The following is a 22296-nucleotide window of genomic DNA, read 5'->3' on the forward strand; positions in this document are numbered from 1 at the left end:
AATCCTGCTGCTGGAGTTAGATCATAGGTCTCAGAAATAATTCCTGAGCTTGATCCACATCGTGAATAAAAATAACTTGGAATGCACTCAGGACTAACTGAAATGCAAAACTCAAAACTATGGGATCCTTTGAATGCCTATCTTTAATCCCAACGCATACAAGGATCCAGGCCAGCCTTGTCCAGCCACATAGAGGATTTCAAGCCAATGTGGGCTATGATCTCTCCTCCCCTCTACCCCTACATGCACGCAAAATAAATAAAAAGAAAAATATTGTAAAAACAACAAAAACTATTTTAAAAATTAGAAGAAAATAAGCATAAAATCTTGTGACAAGGTTAGGCAAAAATTCCTAAAACAAAATGAAACAACATTTTGATTATTAGATAAAAATGTAAAACTTTACCTTTCCAAGAGACATTTCCTAAGATTATGAAAAAAAGCTGGGTATGGTGGCACTTGTCTGTCATCCTGGCACTCAAGCACTCAGAGGACTGAGGCAGAAGAATGGATATTTCTGGGCCAACCTGGACTACTACAGCCGGACCTGTCTCAAAAAGTAAGAGTGAGAGAGAGAACACAATTTTTAAAACAAAAACTATTACAAAGTAAGCCACAGAATAAGAAGAACCAATGCAAAATTGATATTATAGGAAGGGGGGAACCTTGCATCTGGAATTTTAAAAAGAACTACACAATTCGATAAGAAGACAAACATCTCAGTGTAAAAATAAGCAAAGTGCTTTCTATCAAAGAGACGGAGGTGGCAGAACCCACTGGAAAGGATGGACGCTCAGCCTCCTCAGTCACCAGGGAAAAGGAAATGAGACTGCAGTGAGTCCATGCTGTAGGTCTACTGGATCCCTAAATACCAACAAATCAGAGCCTTTGAGAGACTGGCCCACCTCTCTCCTGCTCAATCCCACCACTACCCAAATTGCAGGTGCTTTGTGCACACAGCAGTGTAGGATTTGGATATGCCCATATACCGCTTGCTGATACTTCGATCATGTTTAGATTGCTTGTTGACCTAACGCTGTATAAATGTATGAATGCTAGGTGAACGCTTACTGTATTGTTCGCGAGATGATGGCAAGGGGAGACTCTATACATGTGTGCTGCACATGAGTTTTTCCAGTATGCCTAGGCCGGCGGATGAAAATAAGTATGATAATCAGATGGTAGTCAGTGTGGCCAGACTCAGTTCTCCCGCTCTGCTGTTGGGAGTGCTCAACTGACAGTTCCACCATTTCTTGTCAAGGAAAACCCTAACGGTAGGTACATGAAGACACACAAGAGCACGAACATAAATGTTCTGGGGAGCGTCTAACAGTACCCACTTGGGAACAGCTGTCTAATGGGGAAGGGATGAACAGTAAGTGGACAGCCCATGGTACAAGAGAGCCGTTCCTTCTCAGGAACGAAGGAGAGAAAGTGTGCAAAGCTGCCGTCCTGACAGGAGGGAGGTGGCAGCAGCTGGAGCCTGAACCTGAAGCGCAGTCTGAGCTCCACAGTGAAGCACTTCTAAGAAGGGGATGAGGAAGAAAGCAGGAGTGAGGTGAGGCTCGCCAGCTGAATCTGTTTATCCAGTTACATCCACGTGCACAGTGGAAAGGAGTTCACTTTATGGAAAGAGACCTCACAAAACATGGCTTTTTTTTATATTAGTCACAGTTTATTCACTCTGTATCCCAGCTGCAGGCCCCTTCCTCATTCCCTCCCAATCCCACCTTTCCTCCCTCATCTCCTCCCTGCCCCTCTCTAAGTCCACTGATAGGGGAGGTCCTCCTCCCTTTCCATCTGATCCTAGCTTATCAGGTCTCTTCAGGACTGGCTGTAATGTCCTCTTCTATGGCCTAGCAAGGCTGCTCCTCCATCGAGGGGGAGGGGGTGTCAAGAGCCAGCCGTTGAGATAGTCCCTGTTCCCATAATTAGGGAAACCACTTGGATGCTAAGCTGCCATGGGCTACATCTGGGCAGGGGTTCTAGGTTATATTCATGCATGGTCCTTGGTTGGAGAAACAGTCTCAGAAAAGACCCCTGTGCCCAGATATATTTGGTCCTTGTGGAGCTCCTGTCCTCTCCAGGTCATACTAACTCCCCCTTCTTTCATATGATTCCCTGCACTCTGCCCAAGGTTTGGTTATGAGTCTCAGCCTCTGCTTTGATACACTAAAACATGGCATGAAACAGCAACTGCGATTATATAGCTCAGCTGGTAAAATGCGGGTCTAGCATGCTGAAGCCCTGGATTTGATGCCCAGCCTGGCATAAACCAGGCATCGTGACACCTACCTACAGTTCCAGCACTAAGGAGGTAGAGGCAGGGAGATTAGAAGTTCAAGCCTGTTCTCACCACCTCTCCTAGCTTTCAATGGTATAGAAATCTGGGTTGTAGGCATAGCTCAACGGTAAAGGTGTCAAAGGGGTTGTTGGTGAGCCGTGCAGGGTGATGGTGGAGCATGTCCTCAGCATGCATAAAATCCTGAGTCTGACAAACAACTCCACATGAGAAACTAAAATCATGAGCCCTGTGGAGGGTGCTCAGCGCTAGAGTAGCTATTCAGCATGTGTGAGACCCCAGCGCCACACGCAAAAACGATGATGCGGTGGCTAGGGGAAGAGGCATAGGGAGGACGACTCTCCTGTCTGCAAGCCTTTCTTCCCCACCCACCGCATCACTCAGTGGCCTCAGGCACCCTATGTTCCTTGGAACACGGTTTGAAAGGCAACCCTCCAGGCCAGGGGCGGTTGTTGTTCTAGTTAGTCTGTTGCTGGGACAAACACCATGACCAAAAGTGACTTGGGGAGGGAAGGGTTTATTTGGCGTACATGTCCCAGGCACAGTACGTCACCGGGGAAGGTCAGGGCAAGAATGCAAGCAGGAGCAGAGGCAGGAATCACGGAGGAGAACTCTTTATGGCTTGCTGCCCATGGCTGCTCAGCTTGCTTCCTTACTGGACCCAGGACCACCTGCCTGCCTGGGATGGCAATGCCCACAGTGGGCCCCCCCCACATCAATCATCAATCAAGAAAAAGCCCCATAGACATGCCCACAGGTTAACCTGAATTAGCAATTCCCTAATTCAGGTTCACGCTTCCCAGATAACTCTAGTTGTGTCAAGCTGCTGGGAGTCAGGATTACAAAGAAGAAATCAGTATGGTGAACCTGATTTAGAGGATGGCTTGTGCCAGGTGTTCTTTTAAAGTCCTTTCACAGTCCTACAACACAGGTGTTAGCATGAGCCACCATTTCCAGATAAGGAAACTGAGGCATAAGAAGATTATTCTCCTGTCAGGCTGACCAGGAGTGTCAGACCTGAAATTTCAGCCCAGAAATTCCAAGCTCCAGGCACTTGCTCTTCAGAAATCCTGCCAGGTTCTAATCTCTGCTGTGTGCCCTGAGGTACCCAGGAACCCATATCAGAAATGCCACCTCTCTTTCGTCCATTGGATCCCTCCAACTCTAAAGTTCAGTGGGGTTAAAGTTCCCAGACTGGACTCCAGGTGAAATTAGATCCCATATGGCTTGGAGCTGAAGCGAGTGGCTGTCTCTACCTGCGGAGCTGCTGAAAGGCTCGCCTCTGGGGTGCGGAGTTACGTTCTGCCTGGCCCAAGTACAGGATTTTACTCTTGCTTACCCCTCCAAGGATCTGCCTACTGCTGGGAAGATGGCCTGCCCAGTAACTCCATTAGTTTCTAGCTTGACAGGACGAAACAGATATGTCTGCCTCCAGAATATCAGCAACACTTCAGGAAGCAGAGTGGGGAGGAAGCCAAGGGCATGCTGAGCCAGCACAGACTGCTCAGGCTGTTCCAGCAGAAGGCTGGGGAAGGAGCCTGGAGGTCGTGTGCACCCAGGCCTCCCACTGCGCAAATGGAAAAGCCAGGTCCAGACAAGGGAGGTGGCTTGCCTCCTCCTTGGGCTCCTGCCACTGCCTTCTGGGACACAGGAAGTTGCCTGTTTTTCGGAGCTACATCCTTATCCCAGCCTACCTATGTAACAAGTCACTTAGCAGCCAACTCTTTTTTTTTTTTTTTCCTTTCTGTTGTTGTTCCCAGAGTGGCCTTGAACTCGCTATCATCTCAGAAATCCTCCTGCCTCTGCCTCACGAATACTGGGATTGCAAACATGCATCATCACAGTTGTGCATCACATGTCTCCCCTCCCATCTGTCACATGGAGATAATGACAGCCCTGGAGGAGACAACCAATCCTGCCCAGGTAGCTACTGCAAGGACATTTCCTCCTTACGGGCTACCTCCCCTGGTGCGACCCAATAGTCTGGGCTTCAGGGATTGGCTCCTCTCAACCGAGATCCAGACTCTGTTTCAGAATGGGTCTCTTCTGTGGCTGCTGGACGTTCTCAGTCCAGCAGCGGCACCAGCCTCACCCAGGAGCTGGCTGCAAATGCAGAGGCTCAAGGGCTACCCAGCCTCCATGAACAGGCTCTACCTCCTGACTAGGGCCTCACCCCACACCTGAGAAGCCCTACTCATCACTTTTCCCTTCCTTCCCTTCTTCCTCCCACTTGTCCTTTTATTTTTAATGTTATTTCTTTACTTAAAAAAAGGGGGGGGGGCAGCACTCAGAGAGACAGAGGCAGGCGGATCTCTGTGAGTTCAAAGCCAGCCTGGTCTACAGAGCAAGTTCAGGACAGCCAAGGCTACACAGAGAAACCCTGTCTTGAAAAAAAAGCAATAAATAAATAAATAAACAAAAAAACAAACAAATAAAAAAGTTCTAGCCCTGTTGCCCAAGCTAGTCTCAAATTCCAGGGCTTGAGCAAGGGATAGTGGCACACAATTGTGATCCCAACACTCAGGAGGCTAATGCAGCAGAATTACCCTGAGTTCAAGGCCAGCTGGGGCTACATGTCAAGAGCATATCTCAAAAAAAACAAACCAAGGATCTGCAGCTAGTTCTGATGGTAGAGTGCTTACCCAGCACTCACAAGCTATAGCTTGTCCCTCCTAGCACCTAAGCCCACTGTGCCAACGCTGGGAAGCCAGTGGTAATTGTGCCAGGCTGGGATTTTGAGGCCAACCTGGGCTAGAGACCCTGTCAGAAAAAGAAGAAGAAGAGGAGGAGGTGGAAGAGGAAGAGGAAGAGGGAGGAGGAGAAGTCAGAAACACCTGGGTTCAACGCTCAAGAGACCCTACCTTCCGCCCCCTACCCCCAACCCCACCTCAGCCACCCAAGCAGTGAAAACTACAGACCACAGAAATGCATCACTGGGCAGGCTTAGCAGACTGAACTCTTGACTCTGGTGACCTGTTCGTGACAAGCAACACGGGTAGAACACTTTTTTTAACCGTTTGGAAAATATTTTGGGGCTTCTTACCTCCCACCTCACAGATAAGGAGGCAAACCCGAGGTGGGCGGTGGAAAGTATTAGGAGCATACTCCATTGTGGGCCTCTGTGACCCCAGGCCTCTCTGCCTCAGTAGAACCTGAGGTTGGGATGAGTCTGAACTACCACTCTCCTGGTTTGCCCAAGGCCTCAGCTTTCGATTCAGGCACCAGCTGGGAGTTGGGGACTTCAAGTCTCCTTCTTCTGTTGGGAGGGGGGGTAATATTCTGAGACAAGAGAGAGAGGTGCTGGCGGTGACGTAAGGTCTGAAAAGCCAGAGGCCCAGCTACAGTCACCAGCCAGCCTGCTAAGCTGACCTGTGGGCTGTGATCACCGATGGGCTCTGATCCCTGCCACAGCCAGATGAAGACAGCCAGCCCTCCAGCTCTGGCAACCTGCTAGCCCAGGGGGAAGGAGAGAAGAGGGAGGGTGCGGTGACAGTCTCATCACCACACGCCCATTTTCTGGTGAGGAAATGACGGCTCACAGGAGTGCTGCAGCCTGTTGGAGGCCACAGAGCAAGTAAGCATGTATTTGTGGCTCAAATCCAGGTCTGCTTGTCTTCCAGCCTTGGGACTGTCTGACTTTTGAAACTTGGACTGCAAAGTCCTTCCTACAACCTCCCAGGCACGGCTCTGCAAGGGACATTGTCACACTTGTGGCCCAGATAGTTTGCATGACTTCTTCAGGTCATGGGGCGGCTAGGGACAGATCTGGGATTTGAAATCCACACACACACTCTCTCTCTAACCTCAAGAGATCAAGTACTTTCTTTATTTCCAACATCAGGGGTATCAAGTGTCCTACGCATGCCACACCCCTTCAGAGAGGTCTGACTCTCAGAGCCAGGGGGGATGTTGAGAGTTCAAGGCCAGCCAGAACTACACAGGGAATTCTGAAAGCTGCAGTGGTCTGAGCTGTAGTGTTAGACTCTGTGAAAGAAAGAAGGGCGTGGGGTGGGGGGGAGAGAGGAAGGGATGGATATGGGGAAGGGGAAAGAAGTAAAAAGAAGAGGAGAGGAAAGAAAAGGAGGGGGAGGGGAGGAAGAAAGGAAGGACACACACACACATGCACACACACACACACACACACACACACCACACACACACTTGTGAGCATGCACATTGAGCTTTAACTGGCTTTTCCAGTTGTATGTCCCCCCCTCTTCAGTCCTAAAGCCGGGGGTGAGTTCTATGACATCTTCACCTCCCAGAGACACAGCAAGCCCTCAAGTTGGAGTCACGATGAGAAATGCCTTTGAGCCCTAACACCCAGGCCCCTTCCTCTTCAGACTAAGGCCAAGCCTGCTCTCAGGTCACACCAGCCTCAGCCAGCTAATGAGGCAAGAATAAGAGTGCATGAGTGTGCACTGGAGCTGGACACCAAACCCAGGGCTGGGCCAGGGCAGGAGCATGGTGACGAGAAAAGGACAGAGGGAGTCATTACTGTAGTCACCGGTCCAAAGGTCAGACCGAAGTGCTGTGCAATGGAGCAGAAAGGCTTCGTCAAAGTGCAAGGAGGAGCCGCCTCACCCGTCTCTAGACCCATTCTAGAAGTTCAGCCCAATAACCACCTACAAGCCAGTCCCCAAAGCTGGAGCCCTGGGAGAGCCTGGGGGTCACTCAGAAGATTTCTAGGCCTCAAGCCTTGGTTTCCCCTGGCCTGAAAACAGGAAGTGTGAGCTTTTTTTTTTTTTTTTGGTGCATGTGTGTGTGTGTGTGTGTGTGTGTGTGTGTGTGTGTTTGTAAGAGAGAGAGAGAGAGAGACAGGGTCTCACTGTATAGGTCTGGTATGCTGGAACTCACTATGTGGACCAGGCTGGCCTCAAACTCACCACTTGCCTCTGCCTCTGGAATGTCAGGGTTAAAGGTATGAGCTACTGCGCCTATTTTAAAATGAACTTCTTATTTGGAATAATTTCAGATTACAAGAAAGTTATAGAGAGTATGGACGGCTCTCCCAATGCTGCCCACTCAGTTTCCTCCCTTATTAATACCATTTTATGCTAATTTGGCATGCCTGTCACAACAAAGAAAACATTGTTACTAACTCCAGATTGACGTCGGGCCTACTCCGGTTTTGTTTCTGAAGCCAGGGCCTTGTGAACATCAGCCATTCCAGCCCTCTTTTTATACTCCATATCTTGAAAGAGGGGGTGTTGCCTAGTTGCCGGGGTTGGCCTTGAATCTGCTCTACCCCACCCAGGCTTTGAACTTTAAGTCTTCCGGCCTTAGCCCTCCCAAGTAGCTGGGATCACAGACCTGTGCCAGATCTGACTCTTTACCTTTCAGTATTACTAATATCCTTCCCCAGTTCCAGGTTCCAAACTGTCTGGTTTAGACAGCACCCCCCTTACAGCTCTGAAAACAGAAGCAGACCATCTCACTAAGGGATCCGGGGGCATTATCATTAAATAGATACTGTGCGCTGTGACTCTGGAATAATGCTCTGGTGTCTACAGCTGCAGAGGGCAGGTGACGGCAGCCCTGCTTAACAGGGCACTGGCCCTAACTACTGGCTAATTCATGTGAGTACTTAGCTGAATTCTTAGTATGTTGGGCCTCTCCCTGGACCCACAGTGGTACCTGCCCCCAGCATGTTACACACTCTGACACAAAGAAGCCAACAAAAGCCACCAGCAAAATGGCTGCTCAAGAAAAAAAAACCATATGTATGTATGTATGTATGTATGTATGTATGTATGTATGTATGTATGTATATATATATGTGGCTGGAAAGATGGCTCAGAGGTTAAGAACATTGGTTCTTCCAAAGGTCCTGAGTTCAATTCCCAGCAACCACATGGTGGCTCATAACCATCTATGAAGGCACTGAGATCTAGTGCCTTCTTCGGGTGTGCAGGCAGAATGCTGTCTAAATAATAAATAAATAAATCTTTAAAAAATATGTATATATGTGTGTGTATATATGTGTATATATATAGTATTGCTGATCTTGCAAGTTAGAACCTACCAGTAAATCCCAGGACAGAAAAGGACAGAATTCTCAAACCCCGCAAACCTGACATCTCACCTATATGGCTGTGAGGCCCTAGTGCAGCGGTTCTCAACTTTCCTGATGCTGAGACCCGTTAATACAGTTTCTTAGGTTGTGGTGAAAATTCCTGTCACTGCTACTTCCTAACTGTAATTTTGTTACTGCTGTGGATTGCAATATAAATATTTGTCTTTTCCAATGGTCTTAGGCGACCCCTGTAAAAGGGTTGTTCCACCCCCAAAGGGGTCAAGACCCACAGGTTGAGAACCACCGCTTTAGCCACTCTTTAGCCTTGGGTCTCAGCACCTCGTCCCCTCCAGCCCACTCACTGAGGAGATGAACTGGTGCCATCTATAACCAGCTCACAGATATACAAGCAAGCAAGGGCTGAGTATTTCTTCTAATGCTGCTGTCTTCTCCTCCTTTTCCTCTTCCACTTGCTCTTCTTTATGTTATTTCTCTTTTTGATGTGTGTGGAAGTGATCCATGCACGAAAGAAAGCATGCAAGTGGCTCGTGGCCATGCATGGTCAGGCAGAGGAAGATGTTCTTTACCAAACCCGAAGCTCATGATTTTGGCCAGAGTGGCTAGCCACAAGCTCCTAGGATCCTCTGTCCCTCTACCCTGTAGCCGGGGCTACAGGAATGCACGCCATGCCTGAATTTTTTTAAATGTAGGTGCTGTGGATTCAAACTCAGTACTTGTGCTTGTGTGCCAAGTGCTCTAAGCCACTGTGCCACCTTCCCAGCTCTTTGATTTATTTGTGTCTATATATATGTTTAAGAGCAGGCATGTGTAAGTTGGTTCTTGCTTTTCACCATTTTTGTTTGTTTGTTTCTTTGGTTCATTTTTTGTTTTGTTTTTTAATGTACTGTTGTTTGAGACAGGTCTCACAATGTAGCCCTTACTGCTCTGGAACTTGCTATGTAGCCCAGGCTGCCCTCAAACCGATAGAAAGCTGCCTGCTGCTGCCTCTCAAGTGCTGGGGGGGTAAGCTCTACCTCCCAAGTGCTAGGATTTAGGGCATATGCACCACAGCCAACCCCCAGTTCGTTTTTGGCAAAGGACCTCTCTCCTGTTTCTACCACTGTGCTGTGTACTCCAGGCTAGCCCACCCATGAGCTTCCCAGAGGTTCTCCAGTACCTGCCTCCCATCTTGCCATCAAAATACTGGGGTTACATTATCCAGATTTCAGTTCCAGTCCTGGGGATCAAATTCGATTTACCCAGCTTAGAAAGCTAGTGCTTTTTACCAGGAAGCCATCTTTTGTGACGCCCCTCCTCTACCACTTTTCTTATTTTTGAAACAGGGTCTTGTGTACCAAGCTGTCCTTGAACTTACACAGCCACAGACAGCCTTGAACTTCTGAGTGCTGGGCTAACACACGTGCACCACCATGGCCAACGTATGCAGTACTGAGAACCAAACCCAAGGCGTCACACTTGCCAGGTAAAAGCTTTCTCTTCCCCTTCCTCTTCCAGCAACTATGAAGTCACCACAATTGAGATCATTAAGGAATGAGCTGAAGGCTCTCTTGCTGGTTCCCAGGGATTGGTGCTAGGATCTGCCCCCTTTGCTCGCTTGTTTGTTTACTTTCTGGGAGGAGTGGATGATTAACTGTTCACTCGTCCTCCCTTTCCCAGCCAAAGCCGTGTTGAAAAGTCAATTCCATCACCTTCAATTGCTACAGCACCTTTCCTCATCTGGGAGGAAATTAGGCAAGGAACCTATCGCATGGCCTGGGTCTAGTTCTGAAAGGAAGCACAGGGCTGTTCCCACAGCAGCTCTGGCAAGGATGGTGTAGGACCTGCTTCCACAGAATCACAAAACAACAGCAGAAGGTACCAAAGAAATCGAACAGCACCACTCCTGCTTAAAAGACAAGAGGAATAGCAGGCTATTGAGAAAAGGATGAGGAGGTGGACCCAAAATCTCTACTTTCATGCTCACAGTTCTCGTTCTCTGACACAGAGGCCCTCCAGGCTCTGAGCTGCTGGGCTCCATTTATCCTTCTCTCAGTCTACCCACTTCTCCACCCATGACCCACTCGCCTATCCATTCACCCATCACCTCTCATCCATCTGTGCCATCTGACCTTTCCGCTCAGTCAGCACTGTGCTAAGTGCCGGGGAAGAAGAGCAAGGCTTCTGAGGTCCTTGGCCATTTGGAGTTCTCCAAATGAGCCAGCGCTGAGTCCCAGCCTAGTTTTCCTAAGATCAACCACAGTGTCTAGTTCAGGGTAGGTATAATACATGCTTGCTGAGTGAACGGTGGAGTCCTCATTTTTGCTAATGCTTCAGTGTTTATTGACTAATATACTGGGTCGTTTTTTAAGATATTAATCTTAATCTGCATTTGGATTATGTGTTTCAAAAACACTTTTCATCGTCATTTGTTACCAGCAGACAGGATGGCGCTATGCAGACATAGACCACTAGGTATGGAGTCTAAAGGGCCAAGTTCATATACTAGCAGTGATCTGGCTCCTCCCCAGCAGCTAATGAATGACACTTGACCCTTCGTTTTCTCAATTATAAGATGGGGAAATATTTGACTTGCTAGTTCACTCAGCTGGTGTGCATAGAAAAGGAGAGAAACTTCTGGAGAGTATATTATGAATAAAAGTAAAATGAAAGAATAAAACTTTTAGAAATTCCAGATGTAATGGCACACACTTGTGAATTTAAGCCATCACAGGGCTGAGGCAGGAGGATTGAGTTCAGTGTCAGTTTATGCTACAACACACACTCACACACACACACACACACACACACACACACACACACACACACACAAACACACCATTCCAGGACTTACAGAAAGTAGGATTTTGTGATGTTGCTACCTACTCAAGTGTCAGACATGTAAAAGACGCAAGAGAAAATAAAAGCCAGTGACCCACTCATGGCAACGTTCTCCCAGCCAGCTGGGTGCAGTTGTTCCTGATCTGTTCTAAGGAGATTAAATGTATGTGTCTGCAGTATCACTTGCCAGCCTGGTCAATCGTGACCCATATTTCTCTCCATCTGATACATGTAACAACAGCACAAAGGGGTGTTGTAACCTTAATTGCTTGCAGTGTTTTGAAATCTTCAGATTAAAGCTAGGGAAGTCCAAAGTATTCTCTCTGTGTGTGCCCAAGAAGTTGCACCACGCCAGCCTGGGTTCAGTGGAGCACGGAAGCATTGTGGCACCCGTTCTGTGGTTCTCCGGGAACGCCAGGGTCGAAGGTCTCATTTGTGGAAAAGGCCAGGATCTCTCCTAGTTTCGTTTTTGGTTTTGTGGATCTTGACTTTGGGAGGTTGGATTCAGGGTCTCGTGTAGCGCAGGCTGGCCTTGGACTTGCTGTGTAGCTGAAGCTGGCCTTGGATCTCTGATCCTCCTGCCTCAGCCTCCCAAGTGCTGGGAGCACAGGCATGCATTGCCACACTTGGCCCGCCTTCAGCCATTTGCTCGTATCCCACAGCCTTCTGACTTTTTGTGCTCTCTCTGTTCTCCGGCTCCTGAGCCGCGTGGCCCTTGGCCTGTGCTGCAATGTCTCTGATACCATATGTCTGCTCTTCCAAGGTACCCCTAGATGAATGTTAGCGAAGGACAAGAGTGTCACCTGGCACTTCTGCCGAATTTTTCGTGTGGGCCCAGAGCTGGCAGCTGGCTTCCTGGTTATGTTTAGTTAGAGTTTTATCTCACCAGAAAATCAGTCTCTCCAGGGCTATCCAATCCCAAGTGGTCAGTCCTAACGATACACACAGAGGAGCAATGCTATTGGGAGTCATCAGGTTGTTTACAGGCACATATGTAAACAACAGTTAAAGAAAAGGTCATGAAGAGTGAGGTGGACAGGAGAGGAACTGAGGGCAAAGAGGGATAGAAATGGTGTAAATACAGCAGTCACGTATAAAATTCTTTAAAATATTTTTATTAAAAAAAATGTATATCAAGAGCCAGACATGGTAGCTCACACTGTAATCCCAGCACTTGGAAGGCTGAGGCAGGACTGAGCTGAAGAGCAGCCTGGGCTACAACAGCAGTACCCTGTCACAAACAAGCAAATACTTCAAACAAACAAACAAACAAACACAAAACAGTGTATCCCATAGTGGTTGCTTTGGGAACCAGTGCCAGGTAGCGATGGATGGAGCCTGAGAGAACTGAGCTCTAGACCTTTGTCTTTATGAGAATATTCACTGTACATGGGGTATGGTGGCTTGGGTTACTGCAGTGTATGGAGGTCAGAGGACAACTTCATAGTCAGCTCCCTTCTCTCACCAGGTGGGTTCTGGGAATAGAACTACGGTTGTCAGGCTTGGTGGCAGGCATCTATAACCAAATAGCCATTTCTTTGCTTTTAAAAATGTGTATTTACTAACCTTCATACTTGACTTACATACTCTTTGACCGTATTCACTTCCCACACCTTTCCCTGACTCTTCCTAGATTGAACCCTCAAGGTTCTCTCAATGCCTTCCCAACTTCCTTTTTTTTTTTTTTTTAATTCATTTTATGTCCTGGTCATAGGCCCTTCCTTCTCCTCTCCTGCTCTCCTCCCCTTCCTTCCCTGTCTCCCCTATTCTCCCTCCTCCACTCCTCAAAGAAGGGGAGCCCTTCCCATACCGACCTACCCCAGTGTATCAAGTCACATCAGGACTGAGCGCATCCTCTTCTCCAGTGGCCTGGCCAGGTAGTCCCACCAGGGGAAAGTGATTAAAAAGCATTCAACAGAGTCCATGTCAGACACAGCCCCCATTCCCCTCACTAGGGAACCCATATGAGGACTGAGCTGTCCATCAGCTACTGTTAAAGCCCAGATTCCAGTGTGTGCTGTCCAAGGGGATGGGGCCAAGAGCCTCAGCTTGGGGTGGTGCAAGTCCCTCCCAACTCCTTGCTCATAGTTTCAATCAGTCTAATTTGCTTTGTTTAAAAGAGATTCTGAAGACATAGCGAAGCTAGAACCCTAATTCAGTCAAGTCAGGTTGCTTCCTTCTGTAACAAGGTCGATGTTTTCTAATCAGTTTCTCCTTGTTTTAATATTTAAACTTACAGAAGTGGTAGAGATGCAAAGAAATGTCATCAGCCATCTTACTATAATTCGGTGGGGCAGAATTATACGATCTATCGAGGTAAATAAAGGTAGGACAAATATTAATTTTTTCTGGGGTATCCATAGCTTTTCTCAAATTCTCCATTTCACTAACCTTAAGCCTCAAAAACCAGAGAATTCTTTTTGTTGCTTTTGACACATTCTTGCTATACAGCCCAAGCTGGTCTTGAACTCTTGACGTGTCTGTCTCAGCTTCCAACGTTAAGCCAAGAGGTGTGAATCATTCATATCTGTCAAAAGCCAGCCAATTCAACACAAACATCCATGTTTTTCTCCCCTCCCATATTTCCCACCCAGACCACAACACCCACCAACCTCTTTCTGCAAATGAACCCTGCCCATTAAAGTATGCTCACTGACACACACAAAAAAAGCAGATTCCAGGAGAGCATAATAGTTCATGCCTTTAATCCCAGAGGCACAAGGATCTGAGTTCAAGGCCAACCAGGACTGCACAGTGAGATCCTGTCAAGAGAAAACAAAAACAAAACAAAAAACCCCACAGCAAACACTCTCTGTGTGACCCACCTGTCCTCTGACACACTAACGCCTTGGCCAGGAACAGTTACAGGAAGGCAAACTGCATGCAAAGGAAACTCACAATATTTCTTTACGAAACCAGATTTATTAAAAGTTCTCTACAAGTCAGCAACCGTGTGCCACGATCACCTTTCCACACGCGCACAGGAGACCTAGTGTTGCCAGCCGTCCAGGCCAATGCCCGGGCCAGCTCCAGTCCTCAGCCAGGGAAATGTATCATAGATACAAGAGCCGGGCACCCCAACAGAGGTCTGTCCCTGCTCCTCCCCAAGTCCCACCATGCTGCCAAGGTCGTATTGCCAACAGTCATTCACATTTCACATGGCTCTGGACACACAGGTTCCTCAGACAGACACAGACGACAAAACAAGCCTCAGAGCCAAACGACAACAATTGGACATATGTATAAAAGGTAAAATGTATGTACAAATATAAAGCACACAGTACGTGAGGTATACAGTGCATTCTCACAACGTTAGTAGTCTGCCTAGGCATAGCCCTTGAAGATGCCTGCCCGCTTCTGTGCCATTTCTCAAAACACAGTATTTTCATTACCCGTTTAACCACCTGGTTTCAGCACTGTCCCAGACAGTGACTGCTATTTCATCTGTTTTTGTTTGTTTGTTTTTTAATGCAACGTCTCTCTGAAACAGTTTCTCTAAAAAGCTTCATTTCTTATAGGGAGTAAGTTTCCGAATCCAGAAGCATTCAGGCAGAGGCTGGGTCCCTGCCTGTGGAAGCTGAAGCAGGGGAATTCTGGTAGGCAGCTAAAAGAGAGAATGTGCACGGGGTGAGCTTCACCATCCTTTCCAGCTACATTTTCGAGGTTCTCTCTGTCACTCCAGAGCCAGCTTCGAAAAGGGATTCATAAGCCATACAAGACGTGAACTCCAAAGAGCCCATCATGGGAAAGCGGAGACCCTGAATGCCAGAGACAGCATACCCATGGCAGGGCGGTGTCCGGTTTCATCCTGGGAATTAGTCTGAGAATCTTGCAAGACTGTCTCAGATTCACTTTCCTTGAAACACAAAGATGGTTCGCATATGCTCCTGAGGGAGCAAGTTGGAGAGTCTCCTCACCCTTGTCCTCATACACAAAATGTTCCACCTCGAGATGGTTGTGGGGGTGGGGCTGGGTGAAGGCTAAATGCTGCCGTATTCAAGGAGAGCCTTGAGAGCTAACAGACACCACATGACTGAATTAATTTTTTTAAAAGCATTGCTGTCTGACTGAGCTCAAGAGTTCTGAAACAGCCAAGAATTTGAATCTCCCAATAGTTTTCCACAGCTGGCTGGTGAGTGCTTTCCTAGCCGTAGGGGACAGGTTCCAAGGTGGGGACGGGGAGACATTATTGCATAGGAGGTAAGCTCCAGGGAAAGAGTCTGGGTTCAGGCAGGCTCCGGAGCTTCTCAGTCAGTCTGCTCCAACACCGGAACACAGTCATGGGTTGTGTGTACAGCAAGAGTGAGGGTTACAGGAAAGAAAAGAAACTTCCGGCCAGAGAAACTGCAGCAGCAAGTGGAGCCTTCAAAGACAAGTTCAAAGATGGCAGGTCTGTCGCCCCAACCCATTGCCACCTTGCTAAAAATGCCACTGTGCGTCGTGCTTCCTTTCCCACTCAAGTGTTCAAGTTTGCTACACCTGCCCAGGTGAGACGCCCATACCCTTCCATCAGCTTCAAAACGTGGGCACCCTCATATGCGACACTGGGACAGTCATGACAGCTCATCGAGAAGGGGACGCCTCCGAAGAGCAGCGAATCTGAGGGTGTGCTACTCAAGTCAAATCACTCAGCCCAGAGAGGTGTCACCACACCGAGACCCACAGGGACAATTGTGCTCTGACCCCAAATCTGGCTGGCACCATGTAAGAAGGCCTGCCTATCATTAGAAATGGAAATGCCATGTGTGAGAATTATGAGGTTTCTGAGGTTTTGGGGGGGTAGGATATGGAGGGATTAGCAGAAGAAGGAACTAATGTCACTGTCCTCCTGGTACTCGGGAACAATCTGGTCTGAAGTTCCTATTTCTGAGTCAACATAGCCCGGTTCCAAGACATATTCGAACCAGGGATGGAGTAAAATCTCAGGAGCTGTGAGTCTCTCGGAAGGTTCTCGTCTCAGGAGGCTGCGGATGAGGCACCTGGCTTTGGGGGAAACGTGCTCAGGAATGCAGAACTGTCCACGGCGGATTTTGGAGAAAAGGGCACTCGGGTCTGAGTCATGAAAGGGGTATCGTCCAACCAAGAGAGTGTAGAGCATCACCCCAAGGCTCCAAACGTCTGCAGCCTTTCCGGAGTAGGTCCCAGTAGTGTTGAGGATCTCGGGGCTCACATAGGCTGGGCAGCCATGTTTGTCTGATAGCGCATCATCTTCTCCCTTGATTATGTGTGTATCTTCCAGGCTTTCCAGTCTCAGCTGGGTTCTGTGGGAAAGAGAAACGGAGCTATTATTTTCAGACCAACTGCTACAGAAAAACAAGGCCTTCCCAATAACAGTGCCCACAGGCACTACCAGCCAAGGCCATAGGAATGTCATTTACCCCTTCATCTAGTAAGCAATGCCCTGCAAGCGCCCAGGACTAGTGATTTCACAAACCAATACAAACTGCAATAAATGTTTGCAAAGTATCGAGAGAGCACCCGGGGCGGAGGGTATGATGCAAAGTCTCAAACAATATTCATGATGCTAGAGCTTGTAAGAGATATCCTAATAGGGTTACACAACTGACAAAGTTCACATTGCAGAACTGGGAGCTGGTTTCAGGGGAAGACTGGTAATATTCTACAGCTGTTGTCAGGGAAGAGCTAGGGTATGTGCTCTCCTTTCTCACGTGGGGCCTGTGTATCTTGCAAGCCACAAGTCTCTTACCATGGCACTGACAGCCCAGGCCTATCGACACTACTGCCTACACCAAGAAAATGTTGTCCACCTACGTCCCGGCTGCAATCACCACAATGGGAACATTGCAAGAAATGTTTAATTACATCTATTGCACTGCTTCACCGCAAAGTATCCCTTAGGCCAGACAGAGGTGTTATGTGAAGAAAGGGAAGAGGCTGATGGACCTGAGGATGACAGGGTCCCCAAACACCTCTAGGATTGCAGATCAACGTGCATTGAGTATTTATCCTACGGGAGAGTCTCTTTTGGAGATCATCACTGTTAAAAAAAGTCATTGGAGAACGTGAACGGAAGCGCAGAAACCAAGAGTCAAATGGAAAGAAGCTTTAGTCTAGAAGACCTCTGAGCAAGGGAGCTCTTCTGAAGCTGCAGGTGGCTCCTTATGCAGCACCAGCCACCCACATCTCCTAGATTCCCCAGGGCCACGTGGGCCACCTCTGATATCCGCTGTCCGCTTCACTGAAGCAGACCCATTTCTGTAAGTCACTTGTTGTGAAGTCACACACAAGCATTTGGGCAATTCCTTTTCCTCTCAAAGGCCTGGTGGTTTTTTCTCTCCTCTCTCCTCCAGCCTTCCTGTTCCCCGGAGTGTAGTATACATGTGCTAACTTCAGGATGTCCTCGGCGTGACCTCCCTGTTATGTAAAATACCCATTGGTTCTGTAAACGGAAAATATGACTCAACCCACGGTGTCTGCCCCTGATTGGCTCCTGTAGTACTAAAACCCTGCACCTGTGCTGGTTACATGAATAGCGTCAGCCTGTCATTGCTTAACCCTCGGGTTACCAAACTCAATGCCCATGACACTGCCTGTGCAATGCAGGTTTCCAAAGCCAGTGAGGAGGTGTGTAGCACATGTTTCAAAAAAAGGCATCACGATTATCAAAGAAGCATACACATTCCAGGAACTGGACACTTCTTCACTGCGAACAGTTTGCTTCTCTTTGCTAATCGGCATGTTTCAATAGTTAGCGCAAGCTCAGATACAGACACGTACGTTGAGGACTTCTGTACTTTTTTTTTTAGGGGGCCCTGGAGTTAAAGGTAAAAGTACTCAGGTAGCGTTTAAGTCCTGTGTAAGTGTATTCAAGAAAGTTTAATTCACACCCACAGCGCTACAGAGATCAGCCTGCATCTTCCCATCACCGTGGTCAGTCTGTCTACAGAATGAAGTGTGGTGTATCTCATGCAGCTTCCTGAAGCTCTTGGTGAAACCTCCACTCTGAATCTTAATGTCTCCTTATTCCCTTATCAAGCACATCTTGTCCTTTATGAGGTAAGCCAAGAACTATATTTAGCACTGCATGCTAGCCAACTTCCATTTATTATTCACTGTGGTTATTTTCTGAAGATGGAGCCGAAGAGACGTTTAAAAACTCAACAGAGAATGAGAACAAACTACTGCAGCCCGGAGGAGAGTGCCTAGGGAGGAATGCAGTGTGAGAGGGACAGCTGAAATTCTGCAAATAGGACAGCCTAGCTAGCTGTCACGCCTTCTAGGTACAGCAAAGTCACTTGATGGAAGCAAGGATCTGACCACCTCTTGGAGGTAGCGCTGTCAAGGGCAGGTGAACACATCTTTTCTCCAAAAGACTGACCTTTCTGACAAGAGTACAATAAGCCTGAGCCTGGGACAGAAGCAGGAAGGGCATCTGATCAACAGGTAGCAGCCACAAAAGCACCAAAGTACCGCTAGCCTTCCCTACATTCCACCCAATAGAGCAGGAAATGAACCGAGCTTGGCCATGACTCTTCAGACACAGGGTAATTAATACGAAGCCAGAGAAGACCCGAGCCCTTGAGTTTCTCTTACACCTAACTGCATGTCCTGTACTTTCAGGGTTTTTTGGTTTTTTGTTTGTTTGTTTGTTTGTTTGTTTTTGGTTCCCAAAGGCCACAGGAGGTGCTGTGGCAGCTGCTCACCTCTCCTCCGTGGAGAAGACGAACTTCCTAAGCTTCAGGTCCCCTAGCACGATGGCCGACTGGTGGCAGTGGGCCACAGCCGAGACAATCTGTTTGAAGAGCCTAGCGGCCTCCTCCTCCCGCAGCCTTTTCCGGCTTCGCACGTAGGAGTGCATGTCCCCAAAGTCCTTCTCAAAGAAGACGTAGGCCTTGCTCTCCCCGAGGATCACTTCCACGACGCCAGTGATGTTTCTGTGTGATGGCAACTGGATGTAAGGCCTGATTTTGTCCTGGTAGTGTTTAATGGGAAACACCTGCGGAGAGAACGTGACCTGATTAGGGGGGCTGTCTCCCAGGTCCGATACGAAGCTGGATTGCCCTTTCAAATGGCAACATTCCATTCATAGATTATTCCATTCGTGTAGCATCCCATTCATATATTCCATCCTCTCTACCACTTAGGCAGCTCCAGATGCTATGATACCCCCTAAAGCCAGCCACACCTTGGGACCTGAGCTAGCAAACTCCCAAAGCCTACCCCCTCCCATAGGATGATTGGGAAAACCACGCTGTGCATGCATCTGCTTTTGTCTTTTAGGGGGCCAGCAGCTCCCTGATGTGGCTCCTCCTAACAGATAGGAAATGGCTATAGCGGGATGCTTCTCACCCAAGCAGCCCTAAGGGTGGAAAGCAACAGCTAAACATGCATGTGTCTCCTTACAAACCCAGAAGACTCAGCACAGTCAAGGAATGTGGTGACTTTGCAGCCTCCCCGGGGAAGCAGAGGCAGCAAACATGCAGAGCTGTCATTAGTCAGAAGGAACGGATGACTTGGAAGGAGAGACTGACAAGGCAGCCTTAAGCAGCCTGCCTATGGCTGTGACTCACGTGGAAGCAGCCTGGAGTTACCTCCTTACCGGAGGGAATGGGCACCTCTAAACTTTTTTTTTTTTTCATGTTTGTTTACACCTCCCCAGCCTGGTGTGTCCCACCCCCAGAATGGCCTCTAAGAAGCTGGCTGGTCTCTTTAAGGGCCTTTTGTTCAGTCCGGTTACTCATATCCTAGACGCAACTGGAAATGGTGACACACGGGCTGTCACCATCTGGATTCAGCTATTATCTGCTCGGAGGAACTGGAAGGGGTTGCACAATGACCCAGACCCACCCCACCTCTGAGGTGGCTGCTCTGGTACCAACTGAAACACAAAAAGAAAAGAAAAGAAACCCCTCCGCTGGACTCTCCGCCCGCCCCAGCTACCCCACCACACGCGTTTCTCTCCCCAAACTGTTCTCATCCACCAAGAAGAAAAGAGTTTTTCTCTGGGCTTGACCACGCAGCTGAGATTTCACGCGGGTGGACAGTAGGTGGCAGCAGCAAGCGGGGAGGCTGGGGGCGGGGGGGGGGGGGTTCAGGTGAGTTGTTGAAAACCCAGGAACCACTTTAACTCCGGGAGAATGAAAGGAGTCGGTGGGGCTCTCAGTAGCTGGGGAGATGTGGGTGTCCGACTCACAAAGCGCAGACTGCGCAGCCGTCCTCGGCCACGCGCTATCCGGGAGAGCCGGCCCATCCCGTATCTTGTTGTACTCCTAATGTTGCACAGAAAATTGCCAGGCGCAAACTAAAGCGAGTGGAGGCGAGTCCCTGAACGCTTTCCAACGCTTTTTCTACGCTGGCCTGAAGCCCTTCCCAGGATTAAGACCCCCTCCCCGCCCCCCATCCCTGAGGTGCGCGGTAGTCTGGCCCCAGTTCAAGCCAGAATCCCCTAGGTAGGAGCCCGACTCCATCTACGCAGAGCCCGTGCCGCGAATCAAAGAGCTTGCCAGTTGCTCCAAGCCCACTGCAGGGTGACCTTCCAGGACAGCGGGAGGGGAGGGATGTGAGCAGGGCAAAGGCTTGGCCCTGGGATCCATTGCAATTCCAAACTTAAATGGAGCGCCACGCGCTAGCTACACTGGGCGCCAAAGAAAAGAACAGAGATAAAAGAACTGAACCCTGCACTTCCTCTAGACCGCCGAACCCTCACCGTAACACTCCACAGGAAACCCCTCAACCTCCAAAAAGGCAAAGCTGGCCAAAATATCTCCTTATCCGACTCAACGCCTTTAGCTGCTCTACCAAACTCAAGGGCTGGCGGGAGCGTGATCCGGGTGGGCTGGAACCTGGGCACTTTTGTGGACCACCCAGGCCCGCAACCCCGACCCCAAGGATGCTTACCTTGCAGCGCAGCTCGCGGCCAGTGTGGATGCACAGCGCCCGGGACACATGCTCGCGCTCAGCTAGGGGCAGCAGCAGGTAGTCGGCTATGCGGCTGGGCCCGGGTGCGCTCGCGCAGCTGCCGCCGGTGCCCTGCCCGGAGGGCGGAGGCTGAGGGCTGCAGGGCGAGCCGGGGGGACTGAGGTAGTCTGGGGGGTTCGAGCACTCAGAGAGGCGCGGACACTTGGCCGCCACGGCCGCCGCGTCGTCCGCGTCCAGCAGGCGTTTGGCCGGGGTGCCCCGGGCAGCCGGGAACAGTCCAACCGGACCCCGGGGCTGCGAGGCGCCGCTCAGTGCAAAACGCACGGGACCGACCCGCATCGCGGCCCTGGCCGGAGCGGCCCCGGCTTTGTAAATCCCTGGGTCCGCGCCGCGACTTCTTCCAGTCGGCGGGATGGAGTTTGCAGACCGCGCTCGGCTCGGCCCCCAAGCGGAGCACAACGGGAGCCGTTCCTGGACTCCGGAGCTGTACACGAGGACCGCGCTGGCCACGCGTCCGGGAGTGGGAAGCCGGCTGAGGTCCCCAGACCCCCGCGGGCACCAGGTCTGGGTGCCTTGCTGGCGGCGGCCACCGCTATTGTTACCGAGGCTGTGGAGAGTCCGGGACGTGGAGGCCCGAGTTCCCGGGTGCTGAGCCCACAGGACAGGATTCCGCAGGCTCGGAATTGCTCAGCAGAGCAAACGCACTTCCCAAACCAATTAGTCTTGAGTAAAAGCCGGCGCAACTTTTCCGCGCCGATCGGGATCCTGCGCGCTCCAGGGCTCCGGGCGTGTGAGCGAGCGAGACGCGCTCAGAGAGAGTGACTGAATAAGTGTGTGCGCCGCACTGATCCCGGCCAGTGCACTCCTTCTCCTTTTCCTCCACCTCCTCCGCCTCCCGGTGACTCACGCTGTATACACACACACACACTCACAGGCCGGGCTGTGTAAACAGTTGGGAAGCCGGGTTGTGCAATGAGGTGGCTGCGACGACTCCGGCCCCGTCGCCCGGCTTGCAGTCACCGGAGCGGAGGGAGGAGGCTGCGGGGGGTGGGGGGGAGGGGAGTTGAAGTTGGAGGATGGGACAGTGGGGGTGGCCGGAGGCCCGGGGATGCACCCTAGAGCGCGCGCCGGGGCGCAGGTAGGAACATCCTGGGCCGGCTTGGGCGCGCGCACACACGCCCCCCGGGCTGGGTTGGGCAGCAGGCTGCGCGCGCCCTACCGCAGGCCCGCCGGCTCCGCGCTCGTAGCCCGGGGAGGGGGC

The 22296-nt window shown here is 49.9% G+C and overlaps 1 protein-coding gene across 1 annotated transcript; it reads right to left on the reverse strand.

The window, feature by feature from the left end:
- Positions 1–14058: 14058 nt before the first annotated feature.
- Trib1 (tribbles pseudokinase 1) lies at positions 14059–22077 on the reverse strand. The gene is made up of 3 exons (XM_055626599.1): positions 21015–22077; positions 18821–19113; positions 14059–16417 (listed from the first exon to the last, which is right to left on the reverse strand). Exons 1-3 carry the CDS (start codon positions 21372–21374, stop codon positions 15952–15954), a joined length of 1119 nt encoding a protein of 372 aa, XP_055482574.1. The 5' UTR covers positions 21375–22077; the 3' UTR covers positions 14059–15951.
- Positions 22078–22296: the final 219 nt, after the last annotated feature.

The sequence above is a fragment of the Psammomys obesus genome, unplaced genomic scaffold (genome assembly GCF_907164565.1).
Source record: "Psammomys obesus unplaced genomic scaffold, mPsaObe1.curated_primary_1811, whole genome shotgun sequence".
Classification (NCBI taxonomy): Eukaryota; Metazoa; Chordata; class Mammalia; order Rodentia; family Muridae; genus Psammomys; species Psammomys obesus.